This window comes from Pogoniulus pusillus, chromosome Z (assembly GCF_015220805.1).
Source record: "Pogoniulus pusillus isolate bPogPus1 chromosome Z, bPogPus1.pri, whole genome shotgun sequence".
NCBI classification, from domain to species: Eukaryota; Metazoa; Chordata; class Aves; order Piciformes; family Lybiidae; genus Pogoniulus; species Pogoniulus pusillus.
Window position 1 is genome coordinate 37,105,316 of NC_087309.1, and position 18,835 is coordinate 37,124,150.

The following is an 18,835-nucleotide window of genomic DNA, read 5'->3' on the forward strand; positions in this document are numbered from 1 at the left end:
CCCGCCCCCTTCCACGGCCTCAGCGCCGCGAGAGGCGGTGCGGCCCAGAGCCCGGCCCACTGCGGCAGCCGCGGGCGGAGCGCGAAGCAGGGCGGGTGAGCGAGTGTGGAAGACGTGAAGAGGCGGAGGAGATCTGAGGGAGCCCTGGGGAATGGAAAGGGAGTTTTGAGGGAGGCCTGAGGGGAGGTGAGAAGGGCCTGAGGGATGAAGAGGGAGCTTTGAGGAAGCCATGAGGGGTGGCGGGGAGACTGGGGGGGGACACTTGTCCTGAGGAGCACTGAGAGAGCCTTGAAGGAGCCCTTAAAGAGTGGAGGGAGAACCTTGAGGAGCCCTGAAAGATCACTAAAGGATGAAGAGGGAGACTTGAAGGAGCCCTGAGGAGCAGCGGGGGAGCCCCGAGGAAGCTGGGAGGGGCAGTGATACCCCTGAGGGTTGTAGAGGGAACCTTGAGAAAGCCCTGAAGGAACCTTTAGGGGGACAGAGAGAACTTTGAGGGATCCCTGAAGGATCCTTAAGGCGTGAAGAGAGAACCTTGAAGGATCCCTGAGGGATCCCTGAGGGGTGGAGAAGGATACCTGACGAGAGAGAACTTTGAGGAAACCCATAAAGATCTCTAACGGGTGGAAGAGAGAACCTTGAGGGAGCCCTGAAGGATCCCTGAGGGGTGGAGAGGAAACCTTGAGGGAGCCGTGAGGGGCGGCGGGAGAGCCGTGAGGAAGCCTGAATGGGCAGTGAGGGAGTCGTGTTGAGGGTTACCATCAGCAGTGTCGTTCGGGTACGGTGGGGATGAAGCCGCCTCCTTTGTCGTGATAGGGCCAGTCGCTGCCCGGAGGAACGGCCGAGATCGGTCTATGAAGGGGGAGATGCTGCCGTGAAGCTCGGGTGGTGTGGGGAGTGGGGGAGCTGTCCAGGTTGTCTGGCAGCATGGGGCGAGGGCAGCGGCTCGGCGGACGGACAGCACGGGAAACGGCAGGGGAGGAGGCGAGGCACTGTGTTCTTGCACGGAGGGGAATTGTGGCCGTGGTGGAGTGCTCTCAGCTTTACACCTTCAAGGCTTGAAAATCAAAAGAGGAAGGGAAGGGGAAGGAGAAGGGAAGGGAAGGGGAAGGAGAAGGGAAGGGAAGGGGAAGGGAAGGGGAAGGAGAAGGGAAGGGAAGGGAAGGGAAGGGAAGGGAAGGGAAGGGAAGGGAAGGGAAGGGAAGGGAAGGGAAGGGAAGGGAAGGGAAGGGAAGGGAAGGGAAGGGAAGGGAAGGGAAGGGAAGGGAAGGGAAGGGAAGGGAAGGGAAGGGAAGGGAAGGGAAGGGAAGGGAAGGGAAGGGAAGGGAAGGGAAGGGAAGGGAAGGGAAGGGAAGGGAAGGGAAGGGAAGGGAAGGGAAGGGAAGGGGAAGGGAAGGGGAAGGGAAATGAGGGGAAGGGGAAGGGAAATAAGGGGAAGGGAAGGAAGGGGAAGGGAAATGAGGGGAAGGGGAAGGGAAATAAGGGGAAGGGAAGGAAGGGGAAGGGAAGGAAGGAAGGAAGGAAGGAAGGAAGGAAGGAAGGAAGGAAGGAAGGAAGGAAGGAAGGAAGGAAGGAAGGAAGGAAGGAAGGAAGGAAGGAAAGGAAGGAAGGAAGGAAGGAAGGAAGGAAGGAAGGAAGGAAGGAAGGAAGGAAGGAAGGAAGGAAGGAAGGAAGGAAGGAAGGAAGGAAGGAAGGAAGGAAGGAAGGAAGGAAGGAAGGAAGGAAGGAAGGAAGGAAGGAAGGAAGGAAGACTATCCACAACATTTCAGTGTTTAAATTTTGGTTCTTTCTCCCTTGCTCTTCTCTTCCACTGACTACACCTGTACATCAAGACTCTGAACAGGGCTGAGGAAAGCGTTTTGTTGTGAGGAAAAGGTGAGGTAAAGCATACTCTCCTCAACCCACTGCTGTCCTACAGACTGCCAAAGAGATTGCTTTGCAGGAATTCTAAAAGCTTAAATTGGAAATCTGCTTTCCTATTTGTAAAGTAAAGGACACACATACTATCTGAAAACATGAAAATCTGCTCCATTTGCCATGCCTTTTAGCAGCCAAAGTGCTAGTTGTGGTAGCTTAGTTGTTCCTGGTTGACTTAGTTGTTCAACTCAACTTTTCCTTCATGATTTCTCTGATCATCTGTTGCTGTTACCTTATCTGGCTGTAGACAAAATACTAAGCCAGCATGCTAGAAAAAAATGAGTTCCAGTAAAACTGTGGAGTTGAAATACTTCTCCCTGTTAAGATTGTTGTTTCTCATCAGCTTTATGTCCCGTTTCAAAGAGAATTAATTTTAAAACAGCATTTTGCTCTTAAGCAGCATTTTAAATCCAGACATTCACATTCACTGTTTTTAATGCAAACAGTTCCTAGCTGCATATCTCTCTCAACTTTTGTTTCCTTCTTGTTCATTCCCTTTTTTTTCACACCTAGACAATATAATTGCCCATGTTTGGGGCTTTGCTGTGCCTTTTATCTTTTTCCATTCTGCCATGCTCACATAGTTTTCCCTGTTACATCTTCCTTTTCTTCCCATTTCAAATTATTTTGCCTTTTTTTCTTGGGGGGGGGGGGGCTTGTTTCTTAATTTCTCGTTAATTAATTGCTCACATTTTGCTTTTGCTTTTTTGTCCTTAAAACAATTTATTTAAGTCTACTGGCCTTTTTAAAGACAGTTTTACATACTGCTGAGTGATGCGAAAATACCTATTTGACAGAGGTTATTCCTATTGAAAATAATAACTGAAGATACTTGCATCCACTTATGTTTCTCTAGCATTTAATAAAAAGGCCTCTGCTTCCATTTGGGGGACTCTTAAAAGATCTTAAGTATGTATTACTTTGTTTCTAATCGTTCTCTCCTTAATTCTTTTTTTGTTAAGATAAGTAAGATCTGTATGTTTAAGTCTAATTCTGGGGCAGGAAGACTGAGACAGGATCTTATCAATGCTGATCAATATCATAGGGGCAGAGATCAAGAGAGTGGGGCTAGACTCCTGTCAGTAGAGCCCACGAACAGGAAAAGGACTGAAGAGCACAGACTGGAAGCCAGGAGGTTCCACTTAAATGTGAGGGAAAACTTTTCTGTGAGCTCTGCTGGAGCCCTGGAGCAGGCTGCACAGAGAGGTTGTGAAGTCTCCTCTGCAGAGATTCCAAACCTATCCTGACATTGTGATCCTATGTGTGACCTTGCTTTAGCAGAGGGGTTGGACTTGACCCCTTGAGGTCCCTTCTGCCCCTCACCCATGCTGGGATTCCTTTCCAAAAGTATCTTCAAAGGTCCCTTCCTACCATCACAGTTCTATGATTTTGTGATTTTTTTTGACATCTTCCCTGAAAAGGAGAAAAAAAAAGTGTTTCTCACATTTCACATTACTTGCCAGCCTGTGGGTCATGTAGTCTGGAGAGGAAGCTCGGTCTAACAGTAAAGGTGGTGAGATCTGTGATTTTGCAGGCTATTTTTCATTCTTCGGTGAAATAGTTGATTTGGAAACTTGCCGATGTGCTGGATTGCTTTGATGCTTTTGTCTGGAACATTTTTGCTTTTAGCTTTTTATCATTACTCAAAACTAACTACAAAGTTGCAATTTTTAAAAAAAATGAAGGATGAAGAATCCAAGAGTGACAAATGGAAAATGCTTTTTTGGACAAAAGCTCAGAAACCACAAAATGTATTCCAGAAAGCTGAGAGTCCTTAAGCTTTTGTTTTGTTTTGATTTGATGTTTGTTTTGGATTGGTTTTTTGTTTTGTTTTGTTTCTAGTTTTTCTACCCTGTCTGAACTCAAACAATGCATCTAAGGTTTGGGAGAATATTGAAATCTCTAGATTAGGAGGTAAGTTCAGGCATGCAGAGGTGGCTAGCAGAAATGAGAGAGTGGAGTTGAACTCAGGTATGTACCCAATTTACGGTACAAGGAAGAACTTTGGATGGGTGAAGAATTCATATGGGCATGGAAAAATACCTTGCTATTTAAAATCAGTTTTAAAACTACTGTAAACTTTGTTAGACATTAATTTTATAAGTAATAGATACATGCATATGATACATGAAACAAAAACAAAATGTTTGAAAGACTGTATTATTTTCAGTAACTCCAGATGGCTGGGTCAGGAAGAGGAAGAGGACGCTCTGCATTTACCTTCAATATTGAGGCCATTGGCTTTGCTAAAGGTGCAGCTCTACCTGATGACACATGTGAGCCTCCACCAATATTTCCTGTAAGTGCAGCACTTAACAAAACATGAACAACCCTAACCACTTTAGGTCAATTTTGAAGGATATATAAAATAATTTGGTGTTTTATTTATTACTTGCTGTACTTCTGCTAACTGCTGTATCCTTAATTAGACAGCTTGCAAGATTTTTAAAGTTCATTAAAGTCCTCACCATGACACAGTTTTCTGGACATGACAGTAACAGAAACACTGGATATATCAATTTGTTTGAAATTAAATTACACTGGTCTTTTAAACAAGCTTCAAACAGTGAAAGGATTTGCTGGCCTTAGCCAGTTTTATGTAAGAGAACTTTCCTGTTATGCCAAGATTTGATCAAGGTGTGTGTTACGGTACAAAGCCTGCACGTTTGGCATATAATTCAAGCTGTGATGAGGTTTCTCTGAATAGTTAACTTGCCAAACTGTAGTTATATGTCCTCTAAGTACACTTTACAATTAAGTTGTTTAATACTTACAATTAAGTTTATTGATACTAAGCCACCAGCAGCTGTTCCTAATGCCATGTTGCAGTCTGCACAGAGAAAATGCATTCTGTGTGAACTATAGTTGTGCAACAAGCTAAATTTTGTATTCTGCAGTTAGAGTCAGGTGTGGATAAGCTCTGCTGGAGAAGTACTAGCCTCAGTATATCTATATAAGTACCACGGAGAAGTCAAAAATGTTTTTTTGCTTCTGTGAATGCTTTCACAACTAAGTTAAAGTTTTAAGGGGAAATCTAATGCCATTCAGATAATCCAGTGTCATTACTAGAACTGATAAAAACCTGATTAAACAGTGGACAGAAGTTATTTGTAGCCGTTGACTGACTTAGAATGAAATATTAATTTAAACAGTGAATTGTTGCCATTGAATATTTCTAGTAGATGCATTCTGAGTTAATGTGAATTTCCTGTAAATACAATTAGATGGCTAATGAAAGAGCATCAGCTTACCATTAGCAACATTAGTGATTTAAAATACTGTCCAGCTAGCAAATAGAGCTGGAAGCAGTAAATTCCTTTTGTGATTCTGCTCTGAGACTTGCAATAGCACTTTGCAGCCCTATTACTCAGGCATTGAGAGTCATGTAAGAGAAGCAACTTCCATTCTCTAGTTCTCTCTCTGGCTGTAGTGTTCTGGTATTTTAAAACATATTTTCATTTACTTATTTTCCTCACTTTCAAGATTCGTACGTAGTTAAAAAAAAAAAAAAAATCCAAATAAAACCACAACAAGCCACCCAAAAATCCAGATCTTAAGAACTAATTTAAATTGAGCTACTAGAAATTTATTTGTGTAAGCGCCTGTCTGATACTTGATTGTATAATAACACATCCAATTTCTATGACAATAATCATGGGAAGAGTGTCCATGTAATTCAGAGTTATGATACTTAATGTACTTAAAACTGATTTTGAAGAGGTTAAGGCCAGTGCTTCTCTGACTGAAGACTGAAGCAATGGTTTACAATTAAGTTAGGCTCTTGTGAAATGCTGATTTTTGCCATTAACAGCTTAGTATGACTATAAATTATTATTTCACATTTTTATTTTTTCTTGAGTTCCTGCTTTTTCTTTTTTTTTCAGAAAGGTACAACAAAATCATAAAAAGTATAAATTTACTTGTGAAGATAGTCATGCATGTCAGAATAAGACATAGTTGGGAAGAGTCCTGATGCATAGTTGCACTCCTCGGTGATGAGCTGTGTTTATTGTAGCTTTTGTTATTGTTCATATATATTTGATGGATATTAAGACCTCATAAATAATAAATGTAATTTGTACAGAGCACAGAAAACAAGGCAGTGCCTCTGAAAGCAGGAGAAGCTGAAGGTTACATGTTGGCCTTAAAACAAGATTTTAGAGCAACTATGAAAAGAATGCCATATTTTTTGGCAGCAGAAGAGGAACGTGAAGGTTTGTTTGTGTGCTTTTTAGTTTTACTTCTGGCTTCAGTAGTTATTATTCCGTGAAGGATGACATAGTGAAATGCATGTGTTAAAGATGTATTTTGTACTGATGACACTGAATAAAAACTGGCACACTCCAAAAGGTGGTAGTTTTTTCCCCTCATGGTCTGTTCAGGGAAAATTGGTAAGTATTACTGACAAGTAACCTGAAATACAAAGACTGAGATCAGGATAAGTGATACACTGACGTTTGTATCAGAAGCAGAGCTGCATTAGAAGCCAAAGCTTGATTATATTCTACTTCGCTCAAGGATATTTTTTGCTTATATACTTACTTAAAAATTAAAGGCTTTGTTATAGTTTGATAATAACAACTACTCTGCTGCACTTGACATCCAGTCATATATCATTATGCTGTTGAAATCCAAGCTTTCTGGTCAGAAAATTGGGAAAGAAAGTAAAGGGAACAAGATAGGAACACTTTAATGTCTGTTTGCTTTGGGGGCATTGTAAATCTAGCAGTCAGGGGAGGTCATTAAGATGAGGAATGCTTCTTTTTGTCTGTGATTTTTGCCTGTTTCTGCCATCCCCTTGAGTGCTTGTACTGACTGGCACAGATAGCAAGTGCTGTTACAGGAAAATACAACATTTTAGGAAATGCCACATGTGTTTGACCCAGTCAATGCAGCAGGACTTATTAAAAAGCTTTACAAAATTATTTAATAAATAGAATAAAGTCAAGCACTTCATGATCTTTCCTCTGGTATCTTGTAATGGTTTTGAATAATGAGAGCTGACTTGAACGCTGAAACACAAGGCTGAATTTCCTCCCCAAAACCATTAGCGTACTGTTGAGATGAATATCCATGATGTTCATATGGCAGAGTCCAATCCCCTCTGAATTATTGTCAGTTTGGTTCATAGCCTGCGGCTTAGGTTTTGAATGTAACACTTATTAGCACACCTTATTGATGGTCCACTTGCTCCTGCACTAAGCACCGTTTAAAACGGAACAGCACTCTGCAATGTGAGCAGTAAACACACTAACACACTGCTGACTAGATGTGGCAGCTCACAAAAGGCAAAATGTTTCCTCTGACCAGCAGCAGGAGCCCAGGAGCCACCAGGATGCAGCAGGCAGCGGTAGTGCAGCACAAGTGTAGCACAATTACAGTCCAAAGTTGACCCCGATAGTGTGGAAAGGTAAAACCTTGATTGTGAGGAAAGGAGAACAGATCTGACCCTGATTTCTAGATTCCTTTTTCTAAGGTAGAAGAACTCCAAATGAGTCTTTTATCACATCCACAGGACTGTTTAGTCTGTCGAAGAGAAGACTGAGAGGAGATCTCATCAGTTTATACAAATATCTGAGGGGTGGGTGTCAAGTGGATGAGGTCAATCTCTTTTCGCTGGTCAGCAGCAATAATACAAGGAGCAATGGCTACAAATTGGAACACATAAGGTTTCACCTCAACGTGAAGAGAAACTTCTTTACAGTGAGGGTGACATAGCACTGAAACAAACTGTCCAGAGATGTTGTGGAGTCACCTTCTCTGGAATCTTTCAAAACCCTCTTGGATGCATTCATGTATGTACTACCCTAGGTAATCTTGCCTTGGCAGGGAGGTTGGACTCAGTGATCTTTGGAGGTCATAGAATCATAGAATCAGTCAGGGTTGGAAGGGACCACAAGGATCATCTAGCTCCAATGCCCCTGCCATGGACAGGGACACCCTACCCTAGATCAGGCTGGCCAGAGCCTCATCCAGCCTGGCCTTAAACACCTCCAGGGATGGAAAAGGAACCTCGGCTTGTTCTGACTGGCATATCCAAAAATGGCCTTCAAAAAAGAAGCTCCCTTCCAATCTCCTAAAGTTCTGTGATCCTGTGAATCTCCTCTTTCATTTTCTGTATAAACAAATTCCAATCTCTTCAGGGCCTACTTATGCTAGAAGATCACTGTGTTCTTGATCTTTGTCAGGCTTGAAGTTTGCTATTTTTGTTTGAGGCACAGAAGAGGAAACTACTATGCCTGAGAGCTTGTCAGAATTATTTCCAAGGAGCCAACCACTTTATGAGAAATGTTACCTCTCTTTTCTGGTTTTGCCTTGTGATCATTCTTACTGTTCTCAAGATCATCTTTTGTTTCTGCAGCCCTCCCACTGAGTTGGAGTGATCTCTGTTGCTGAGTGTGTTCCTTAGCAGAACTAACATATTTGAAGACAAAAACTCAGTTTCAGGGAAATCAGGTACACAGCCACTTGATAGACTAATAATGCTTCATGTTTTCTCATCTTCTCACCAGGAGTAAGTAGCTAAGTTGAAGTCACAGGATCACAGGATGTTTGGGGTTGGAAGGGACCCATGGAGATCATTGAGTCCAACCCCCTGGCCAGAGCAGGACCATACAATCTAGCACAGATCACAGAGGAATGCATCCAGACAGGCCTTGGAAGTCTCCAGTGAAGGAGACTCCACAACCTATGGGGAGTGTGTTACAGTGCTCTGCAACCCTTACAATAAAGCAGTTCTCCCTTGTGTTCAGGCAGAACCTCTTGTGCTGCAACTCACACCCATTGCTCCTTGTCCTATCACAGGGAGCAAGTGAGAAGAGCCTGTCACCTGGCTCCTGACCAGCCCTCAGATGTTACTATTAAATTCCCTCTCAGTCTTCTACTAATTTGTACCTTTTATTAATTTCTAGTAATTACTTTTAGTTACTTCTAGTAACTTGTAACTTTTAATTGTACAAGAATGCCTCATCTGAGAGGTGGGATATAATTACCTCAGCTGTGGTCTGCAGCTTGCTTTCATCTTGGTCACAATATGCAGCTGTCTCTGGGACTGTGTTGTGTGGCAGAAGCAGCCTAGCTTTAAGAAATTTACTTTCTTCCCCTAGGGTAGATTATTTTTAACTGATCTTTTCTGTTCTCTGGTTTGTAGCACTTTGCTCTCATGTGTTTCATCAAAACTTCTGGTAAGAGAGGCAGGAGGGGTACTGTGCACAGGAACTTCTTAAATAGACTGTTTTACAGAAACAGATGGTTTATTTTAAACCCTTAGCACAGCGTCTGAGAGTCAAATGTCCTTTTTCAGGTAGTGAGAGCCACATCTGATACTACCCAGCAACTTTGACGCATTAGTGTGCCAGGGAGAACAGATTTACAGCACTCATTTCAACACTTGTTTGGAGTGAATAGCAGGCATATTCTGTAGTTCATCCTCTTATGTTCTCCACTTCATAAACATGAATCATTTATATATTTCCTGCAGGTGTATGCTATGACTGGATGGCTGTCACCTTGGCAAGGGCTAGGAATTATTTAATGAGCTATGAGTGATGAATATTTGACAGATAGAATCAGCAATTAGTTCTTCATTAAAAAGCCTTGAGCTGAAATCGAAACGAGCAGTTTCTTCCCCTCTCTGTGCTGGCAGTTTCCTACAGCATCTGTGAAAGCCACCTACATTAAATACCCCCTGAGACACTGTTGGTTTAAATAAAAGGTCTTTGTTACCAGTTTCAAGTAGGTCTTCTGCTTGCATTCTTCATAACTGCTTCATTTCTGATTTCTTTCTGCCTTCTTTTTAAGTCTTTGACTGTAAAGGTCACAGTCTGTCTTTGTACATTTTTTGTCAAAAATACTGGCAAAAATGATCCCTTAATAATGAATTATTAGTGCAATCAGAGTCACTAATTTTACACTAAGTGGATTTTGCAGTTGGGCATGGTCATTTCATAAGAAAAATGCCTTTGTCATTACAGCTTGTATATGAAAGTTTTTTTAAGTATAAATCGATATACTTACACTGTATAGCTACTGTATTATTTACAATGTATTTCTCAGTTTAGTTTTTATGCCTGGAAAGAAGTTAAATGGACTAAAATGTGTAGCTTCTGTTCAGGACATATCTCTGCAATGCTACAAAGCTGTGCCACTTGGCAGATGTACTTAAAGTCTTAGGAGTTGATCATCTGAAATGCAAGCTCATGGATATTCTGCATACTCTTTATGATTAGCACAGTGGTGATGAGTGTCACTGAGAAGTTTTTTAGCAAAGGTTTCTTTGTGGAACTCTTTAAGAGTAGAGGAGTTAGCATTCATTGGATGTTTCAGCTTGTGTTCCCTGACTAAATCTGATTTTGTTGGGTTTTTTTTGTGTTCATAAAAAGGATGGAATAATCCTAAAACAGAAGTATAAATTCTAATAATTCTGGAGATGGTTGGGGTTTATCTGAAGAAGGGTGAGTGTTTTGATTGACAAGAAATACCCCCAAAATGCAAAGCCATATTAATTTTTTTTCCTTTTTGATGAGGGAGGTTGGGGATAGAAAATTCCGGTCATGGAAGTATTTAGCAAATTATTAGACTAGGGGAATTGTCATGAGAAATACTAGAAAGTAGTGATAGTAGATTGTTTTTTAAGCATTTGGCAACAGCACAATGTGGCATGGAAAAATTCACTGTATATTTAGTTACAGAAAAACATCAGAGTGTCTGGATTGCTTTTTTTAAAATTAAATGTATTCAATAACTTCTTGTATCCTTCTCTATAGTAATTGAGAGGTACAGTAAAAAGTACCAGAACAGTGAAAAGAAGCATGCAACATGGACCGCAGGTAATATCTGAGGTTATTAAAGGCTCATTCCTTATTAACCTATGAGATGTTCTGTTCTTTTAAATGATGGATTCATTGTTTTTCAAGGAATAAAAACATGTACAAATACTTAATGAGTGATTTGCATGTTTTCAGATCAAGGGAAATTTGTTTGCTTTTTTATCTATTTACTCAGTTGAAACAACTGATTTGCAGCAAAGTGCAATCTTTAGCTCTCAGTAGCTTCCTTCTTCCTTACTCAACATGAGGAAAACCAGTTTTGAACTGAGAACAAACACTACGTTACTAAAAATACCTCAGTCTGATGTCTTGGTCACAGGTAGACGTATTTTACAACATGAAACTTCCACAACTGTATCTTTACAGCTCATTACTGCAAACCTAATTATAGAATGTCAGCTGAAGGGCCCATGGGCCACTGGAAGGGCTGAACATTGGCTCTTTAGAGCAAGTAGCAGTTGTCATGAAGTGAGTGAAATGCCAGTTCCTCAGTTTAAGTAACTAACCCATGGAAATAGGATCAAGCACAGCAGGGGCCCTCACCTTTCCTTAGTGGATGGGAGGAGGAACATTAGAGCTCTAAATCATCACTCATCTACAATAAAGCTATTTGTTCTGTACAGATTGGAGAAGACTCCCAAGAGAGTTAAAGCCAAAGGAAAAGACAAAAAAAGGTATATTATATGTTTTTAAGAAGCACTTAGTACACACTAGTTGAGAAGACACACTGGAGCTAGTTAGTGGGGAAGAAAAGTGGTAGAAGTATTACAGAGCTTTTGGTAAATAATTGCTAAATTTTTACTAGTCTGCCTGTCTTTTGTGGGTTTTACTTTGCTTCTGTAAGATGTTCTAACTTACTGGAACAGGTTTATCTCCCTTCCCTGCCTCTCGTGTAGCATATTAATGTAGGAGATACCTAACAGTAGAAGAAAAGAGAAAAAAAAAAAGGACACTTTTTGATTTGAAAGTTTGTATTTTTTAGCCAAAACTCACCCTGTTCTTCAGTGAATTGCTGGCCAGTCTGATTTCCTTTATACTTCCAGTATAATTTCAGTTACCTTGCTTCTGATATGGTTGACTTCTGCATTTTCTTTAAAACCTTTTGTACGTAGTTCAACATAGGTTATTTTCTATTTTCCCTAGTTTTACTTTGTTTGTTTATTTTCAGCTTTCTTCTGCAGAACTGTGAACCAGGTCCTTCAACAGCAGTTGGAGCTGGTATTGGTTGCTCTTACAGGAAGAAAACCTTTTTTTTTTATTGCACAGCTTCATACATGTATTGTTCTCACAGTGTTTTCTAGTATGCATGGCTGTTCATTTAAGTTCTCTGTAGAAGTCTGTGGCTCGATGTGAAGTAACACTTGGCCTTCTGTATTTATCTGTCTGTTTTATATGATTGCTTACTGTTTTGTTCTTTTTGTCCAAGTCCTTCATGTGTCATTTTTTCAGTTCAAGGATAAAATAGAAAAGAGAATGTGCAGTAGTCATGGAGATTGGCTCAGCTGGAAGCTTTTTTGCTTTTAAGAGCATTAGTGAGAAGCATGGTACTAAGAGTGCAAGATTCAACTGAAGATTAGATACTTATTTGCCAAAATCTTTAAAGATTAAACCACGATGTCCCTACTTTTCTTGCTATTTCCAAAACAATTTCTTCCTCAACTGTATGGCCTCTTTTGAGCCTGTAGGCAACAATTAGGTCCCCAAGATCCAGTGAAATCATAAATGCCTTGTTACATTAATACTGTTCCTTGTTACATTAACATTGTTCCTTGTAACAATAATATTGTGATAATCACAAAGAGGGAATCACTGCTCACAGTGGGGAATTTCCCCCCTTTCGTGCCCATTTCTCTGCTCTTAAAAGTGTATTTTTGTACATAATTGTAAAGGCAAGGATCAGCTAACCATCAGAATTTGATTGCATTATTAAGTTCCTTTACAAGCAAAAATAATACGATTTTAGTTTTTTAGGGAATCCTGATGATAAAGAGGCCTTACAACAGTCATTATGACTCAGGAGGTTTGTAAATAGCTGATCAGTGACACATCAGCCCTTCTGGTAAATACATTTGTTGTATTTTGAGGACAGCCTTCTTAGGTGACAGCTCATCACTGAGTGAAACAAAGGTAAGGGAGTCAACAGATCTGCACCAAAATTCAAAGAGCCATCCTCTTCTGCCCTTGTCTATTGCAGGATTAGTTTTGAGATCACCACAGTTACATAGACAAGGACATCCCAGCAGTGCCAGCTGAAAAAACCCAAAGCATTGACTGGGTTCAGCTCTTGTAGACCAGATATATGCAACTGGATGTATACATTTAAACATGAGTACTGTGAGAAGAGCTATATGGAAAGATTAGATTGTAATTCCATAGCTATTTTGCTTGAGGTTCTAACAATAGACCACTGTCTCTAATTTTATAAGCTCCAGTGACACCCAGCATTTAAGGAAAGATCTTACATGTCTATTGTCATTTCCAGGCTATATTGTAGGCATTATCTCTGGAAGCCTGCAGGGGTTCATGCTGAGATGATAATTCTGAATTGCGCTTTCCACTTGTTTTCCTTGAAAACTTCCTCTATTGTGGATGTTATTTGCTTTGATGCTGTTGATCTGTTATTACAGAACAGCTTGACTTCCCTCAGCTCTGTGCACTGCTTTTGTCACTTAATCCCTTCCTAGGCAAAACACTGAAATGAACTGAATGTTATTTGTCACAAATACTTTTGACAAAATGCAGTTCTTTTAACAGCTCATACTGTTCTGTTTCCTTAAGTATTAGGCCAGATAACCAAGCTCCTGTCTGCTCTAGAAAAGGTATTCCTTCATTCAGCCCACTCTAGTTTTCTTTCTGATATCATTTAGTGCGGCATAGCCTAAAAAAAAAAGTGGACATTATGTAAGCTATCTTGCCTGAAGCTACTTAACCATCAGCTGCATGGCACCTTACCCAGCAAGTTTTACCCTGCTGAAAAGAGGTAGTCTGTTAAGTACATTGCCATGTCATAAGTTTTGTGAGATCATACCAAATATAGCAGGAGCCAAAAGACAGATCCTGGAAACAGGACATCTCACAGAGTTCTCTAGATGCTTTAACATCTCTTTCTCCAGAGCTCTTTGTTTCTTCTCATCTACCAGTCAAACTGCACTCCTGGAAATGAGGCAGCCTTAGTTCAGAGTGCTGCAATTCAGGTGGCTCTCACCTGCATATGTGGAATGTTATTTTTGGCCTTTGCTCCACTATTTATTTAAGCAGCATAATGAGGTTGGATTGTAGGGAGTAACATGATAAAGATTACATTCATGAGTCAAGGGACTAGGTGGCAGTAGGCACTGTGGACTCTTTAATGAATAGTCCAAAAGCCTTCTAGCTGCAGTAACCATGCCTATTGTACTGGAGCAAATAAACTGCTGTCTGTCTTCTTTTGTGTCTGAAGTACCTAGCTGCCATTAATGTGTTTCATAAATTAGTAACATTAATGAGTTTTTATGTTTTCAAGATGATGAAAGATAACAACTGAGATGTTCTTTTAGATTCTTAATATTCTGGCAATATGTAGGTGAAAAGTATTCTGTGAAGCTGAACATCACATTGACCAAACCTTTGGTCAGTGTTCAAAGTGAATTTCAGACTGATCCTATAGGTATCACGCTTACATAAATCAGGTACTTGGCACATCATGGATGGTGAAGCTTAAAGAAAAAGGTACTTTTAATACAAATAGCATGAAACTGCCACCACATACTTGAAGATACAAGTTCTGAAGAGCAAGTAAAAACGATAAACTTATGTTCTTCCACATGAAAAAAGCCCTTATAGTTATGTATTTTATTTCAGCAGGTGGCAAACCAAAGAAGGCAACCAGGTGCAATCATAAAAGTAATCTGGATGTCTTGAAAAAAATTGAGGTAAGATATGCATACTCTTTTCCAAATTGCACAGCAGAGATTGCAGAAGGAAAGAGAAACCCTTAGCATGTTTTCTTTGCTAGAACTAGAATAACCCAAACAGCCTTTTTCTCTTGCTGCTCTAACAGACTGTTGTTCCATGTAGCATAAGGGACAGAATAAGGATAGAACCTCCTTGTGGGAAAACTATTTCCTTTGCTCCTCTTTGAGCACAAGTCACTGGAACATGATGTAGCCTAATTGTGAACAGGAGAGCTACCATGAAAGCTTATCAAAGGAGGAATTGTCATCAGACCTTTTAAATCTATTGCTGTTTCACCTGTCTGCAGAGTGGGAAACTCAGTGAGTTGAGGGAGGGCAAGAAACATAAAGAGAAACCTGGGCGGTGACTACTCACCATATGGGAATGGGAAGCTTGAAGGTGAAACAGGCTCATATTTTTTCTGTTGTTGATCCATCAGTTACTTGGTGCAGACACGTTATTCCACACAGTATGTGGTATTGCTTCATCAGGTATGACATGGGCTTCTACTGTCAGTTACTCTAACAGTGGATGGTGAAGGGACTCATCTCAGTTTATTACACAAGACATACTTTTTTTGACTTCAAGTCACATCAAGTAAGTCCTTATGAAGTTCCTTGAAGTTCCAAGTTCTTTGCTTGATCAAGTAAGTCCTTATGAAGTTCTCATGCTTCACATCATGTTGCTTTAACTACTGACCAAACCACATGCACAGCAATGTCATGCTAGCTGCCTTGCTGTTAACTTGAGCATAACATTCTGGTAGTGTGGCAGATACGCTGCTGCTGCATGGGATTGCCTCTTAAAGGAGATTTGCCTTGTGACAGGAGTTGGAAAAGAAGGATGATGAAGAAGAAAAATCTGAAGATGAGAAAGATGAAACTAAAGACAAAAAAGGTGAAGATGGTGAAGAAGATGGTGAAGAAGATGAAGAAGCAGAGAAGTCAGCAGAATCTGATGAGGAGAATGAAGAGGTACAATGTTAATTGTCTCTGATTAGTAAGATCGCACTCACTGAGTAGAATGTTGTCTGGCAGCCAAGAAATGTCCTCAGCTTCTCTAGTGCTGAGAGAGAGTTGTAGGGACACGCACTGTTAATTTTCTTCACTGTACTACATTGCGCTATAGTTAGCTTAAGTGGGTGGTTTACACTTTTTACACCCAAGCATTTCTGAAAAAAAAAGTCTTGCAAGCAGGAACATCTCCTGCAACAATCAATACCTAAAATTACTCTAAAAATAACTAAAAGAGTGACATCTCTTCTTTCAGATACAAGAACCTCATTCCTTTTTCTTTCCCAGAACAACAATGACCTCCTGTTTCAAAACAGGAGTGCTGAAGTGCAGTTTTAAGCTTTTTTTTTTTTTTTTTCATAAATCTGTCTCCTCCACACGTTCAGTGACATTACTTTTTTCCCCTTTTGTTTAGGAAAATGATTACATTGCTTCATACTTTGAAGATGGAGATGACTTTGGTGCTAGCAGTGATGACAACATGGATGAAGCAACATACTAGCCACTTTTGCTAGTCATGCCTTACACTACTTGAAATAAGAGTTCCAGAAGTAGACTGAATATCTACAAAAATAAGTATTTAGTATGTATGTATACCCTCCACAGAGAGGCTGGACAATCACTCTTAACTGCACTATGCTGTAAAACAGGATGTGGGATCCTTTGTTCTGTTCTTTTGCCAAGTGTTTTGTAGATATACACATTTAAGGTTCTTTGGAGTGCCTACTGATGGAGTAAGCTGCAAGCCGTTGCACTGCCTCTGCAGTGAAAAAGAATGTATAACAGAAATTGTGCCTAAGCACTTACACTAGTTGATTCTATGCTTTAGTTGTCAGATCTTGGAAATCACAGTGACATTCTTTGTGACTGTGGCTGAAGAGACATGGCCTTTACTGACACGAGCTGCTCATGTTTAGCAGCTGCCTTCCCTGAAGGGATTTATCTAACATCTAAATTCAGGTGAATGAAAATAATCAACAACTAAGCACTTTAATATAAACTGACTTGAAAGGACTTTAATTAGTACAACAGCAAAACATTTTCGAACAGTTGCTATTCTATTTTTTTTAAAAAAAATCATTATTTGCAGCACATTGATAAAAAGGACCACTAACATTTAACAATGTGTTATGTCACCGTTATGAATCAGCATGGGAAATTCATTAGAAAGAAAGTATGGTGGAATTAGTACTCAGAAATGATGGAATCCTAGTTTTCACCAGTGGCACACAGATCAGACAAGAATTTCAGTCCTTCAATTTAGTTTCTCCACGTTTTAAGGTGATGCTAACTTTGTAATGGTTGGACTTGATGACCTTAAAAGTCTCTTCCAAGCAAAACGATTCTGTGATTCTCAAGGTCATATTGTACCTTTGATGGTACAAAATATAGTCAATGTTGCTATATTGCTATTGGTTTCATTCTCTTTTTTTCCACTTTAAGACATTCTGTTCTTGATAACTAATGATATTATCAATTCTAATGAAATAACATGGACAACAAAGCCAATTATTTTATCAGCAAAGGAAAGAACAGAAGCTTTCCTTGCAAGTTTGGCATTCTGTCGAGCAGCACTTACCTCACTGGTGGCTGAAGAACAGTACTACATTATCCTCTGGACCTCTTGTATACAAGAACTTGTTCTGAAGGTGTAGCTTTCAAGCGTTCTGATCAAATACACAGAAGATGTACAAGAAATCAAACTAAAATGCCATGCCAGTCACACACATCTGAAGTATACTCATTTTATTTCTAAGTGTTCATACTAATACAGATAATGTTTAGTAAATACTATCTTGCACTGCAAAGGAAATGTATCCTGCATGTTGATTTTAACATCACACAAACCCACAGTTGTTTTGTGAATAGGTGCGCCTGTTTCTTGCAGTGACAGACAGGAGAGAGGCAACCGCTGAATATTCTATTTGCTTGCCTCATGTAACTACTATGACTTCTACTAGCTGTTTCTCCCCTCTACAAACTGAACAGGGGTACCCCTTGCCTCTCACAGAAGGAATGCAAACAGACAACTTTTGCCAGAGAGGAACTAAAGGATTAACACTAGAAAAGCCTAAAACTGCACAAGTTATGCTTTGGTCATAAGCTGTGGCTTGCTTCAGCAGATACAGGACTGGCTATGTCTGAGAGAGTAATTATTGAGGGCCGACGACTTTCTTCATTCCTCATACTGCTGACAGGAGAGAACTGCCTCCCTCCTGCATCCTCTTACTTTGGCAGAAATTAGGAATCAAACCTGTCCAAGGTGAGCTGTGTTCACCTCTATCCTCTAGTGGGAATCATCTTTAAATGGACTTTTTGGGGACTAGTTTAACAAGGGCAAGTAAAGCCAATGATTTTGAGCACACCAAGTTCTGCAATGGTGTCCTGGATAGCCCTAAATTCCTCTCCCTCTGTGGTTTGGAGAAGAAAGGTGCAAAAAACCTGGTCGTCGTCCCCCCCCCACCCCCCCGCCCAGCCGTACAGGCATGAAGGGGTGGAGCAAAGCGTCCTTCCAGCACGAGGGGTGTCCCGTGCAGATGCCCACACACATTGGCTGTGGTCTTCGCACTTAGAAGTGGTAACTTAACTCTTTGTCTAGCAAAGGTATAAGTATTGGTGTACTTCCTGCCTTGGGGTTCCCACCTTAGAGTTCTCCCCTGCCTGGATAGTTCCTGCAGCAAGAGTCCCCTGGCACTCCTAAAGACAAGCTCCTGAGGGACAAGACCATCCCTGCTTTGGGTGGCTCCCCACCATAAGCACCCTTTGTGCAAGTTCAATAGGCCTAACGAGCCTCTGGTGTCCTTTGAACGCCCCTTCTCTCAAACAGCCTAACTCACCTGTGAGTAAATTTTCAGCTCAGCCTGATTAATAGTGGGGAATTCTATGTTTCGGAGCTTAGCCTTTTTCATCTCCTGACTTCTAAAATAGTCAGATTTATCTATGGTATCCTTGTAAGATCTTCTCAATCACACTGAATCTGCTAATTAAAACTAATTTAATTTCTGTATATAGTTTTGGGGGCAGGTTTCAGGAAAATAAAACAATTCTATTTTTAGATATATTCCTGACTCGGCCACATTAATTCCCTGCCTCCACAACAAATGGACATCTCTGAAAAGGCACAGCTGAAGTGACATGAAATTGGGC

At 40.5% G+C, this 18,835-nt stretch overlaps 1 protein-coding gene across 5 annotated transcripts; it reads left to right on the top strand.

Annotated features, from left to right (window-relative positions):
• Nucleotides 1–66: 66 nt before the first annotated feature.
• POLR3G (RNA polymerase III subunit G) lies at nt 67–18,114 on the top strand. Of its 5 annotated transcripts, none has more exons than XM_064139935.1 (9): nt 67–95; nt 1,830–1,872; nt 4,085–4,213; nt 5,999–6,128; nt 10,680–10,742; nt 11,366–11,416; nt 14,583–14,653; nt 15,503–15,649; nt 16,104–18,114. In XM_064139935.1, the coding sequence occupies exons 3-9, from the start codon at nt 4,094–4,096 to the stop codon at nt 16,188–16,190; spliced, it is 669 nt and encodes a 222-aa protein (XP_063996005.1). In that variant the 5' UTR covers nt 67–95; nt 1,830–1,872; nt 4,085–4,093; the 3' UTR covers nt 16,191–18,114. The 5 variants fall into 5 exon arrangements, with proteins under 5 accessions (XP_063996005.1, XP_063996004.1, XP_063996003.1 ...); XM_064139934.1 differs by lacking the exon at nt 67–95 and adding an exon at nt 98–186 and having other exon boundaries at nt 1,767–1,872; XM_064139933.1 differs by lacking the exon at nt 67–95 and adding an exon at nt 98–186.
• Nucleotides 18,115–18,835: the final 721 nt, after the last annotated feature.

What these genes read in the sequence shown, in the direction of transcription:
- POLR3G (XM_064139935.1), top strand. Translation starts at nt 4,094, where the DNA reads ATGGCTGGGTCAGGAAGAGGAAGAGGACGCTCTGCATTTACCTTCAAT. An exon ending in AAAGGAAAAGACAAAAAAAG is followed by an intron (nt 11,417 to 14,582) that starts GTATATTATATG and finishes ATTTTATTTCAG; the next exon opens with CAGGTGGCAAACCAAAGAAG. An exon ending in CTGATGAGGAGAATGAAGAG is followed by an intron (nt 15,650 to 16,103) that starts GTACAATGTTAA and finishes CCTTTTGTTTAG; the next exon opens with GAAAATGATTACATTGCTTC.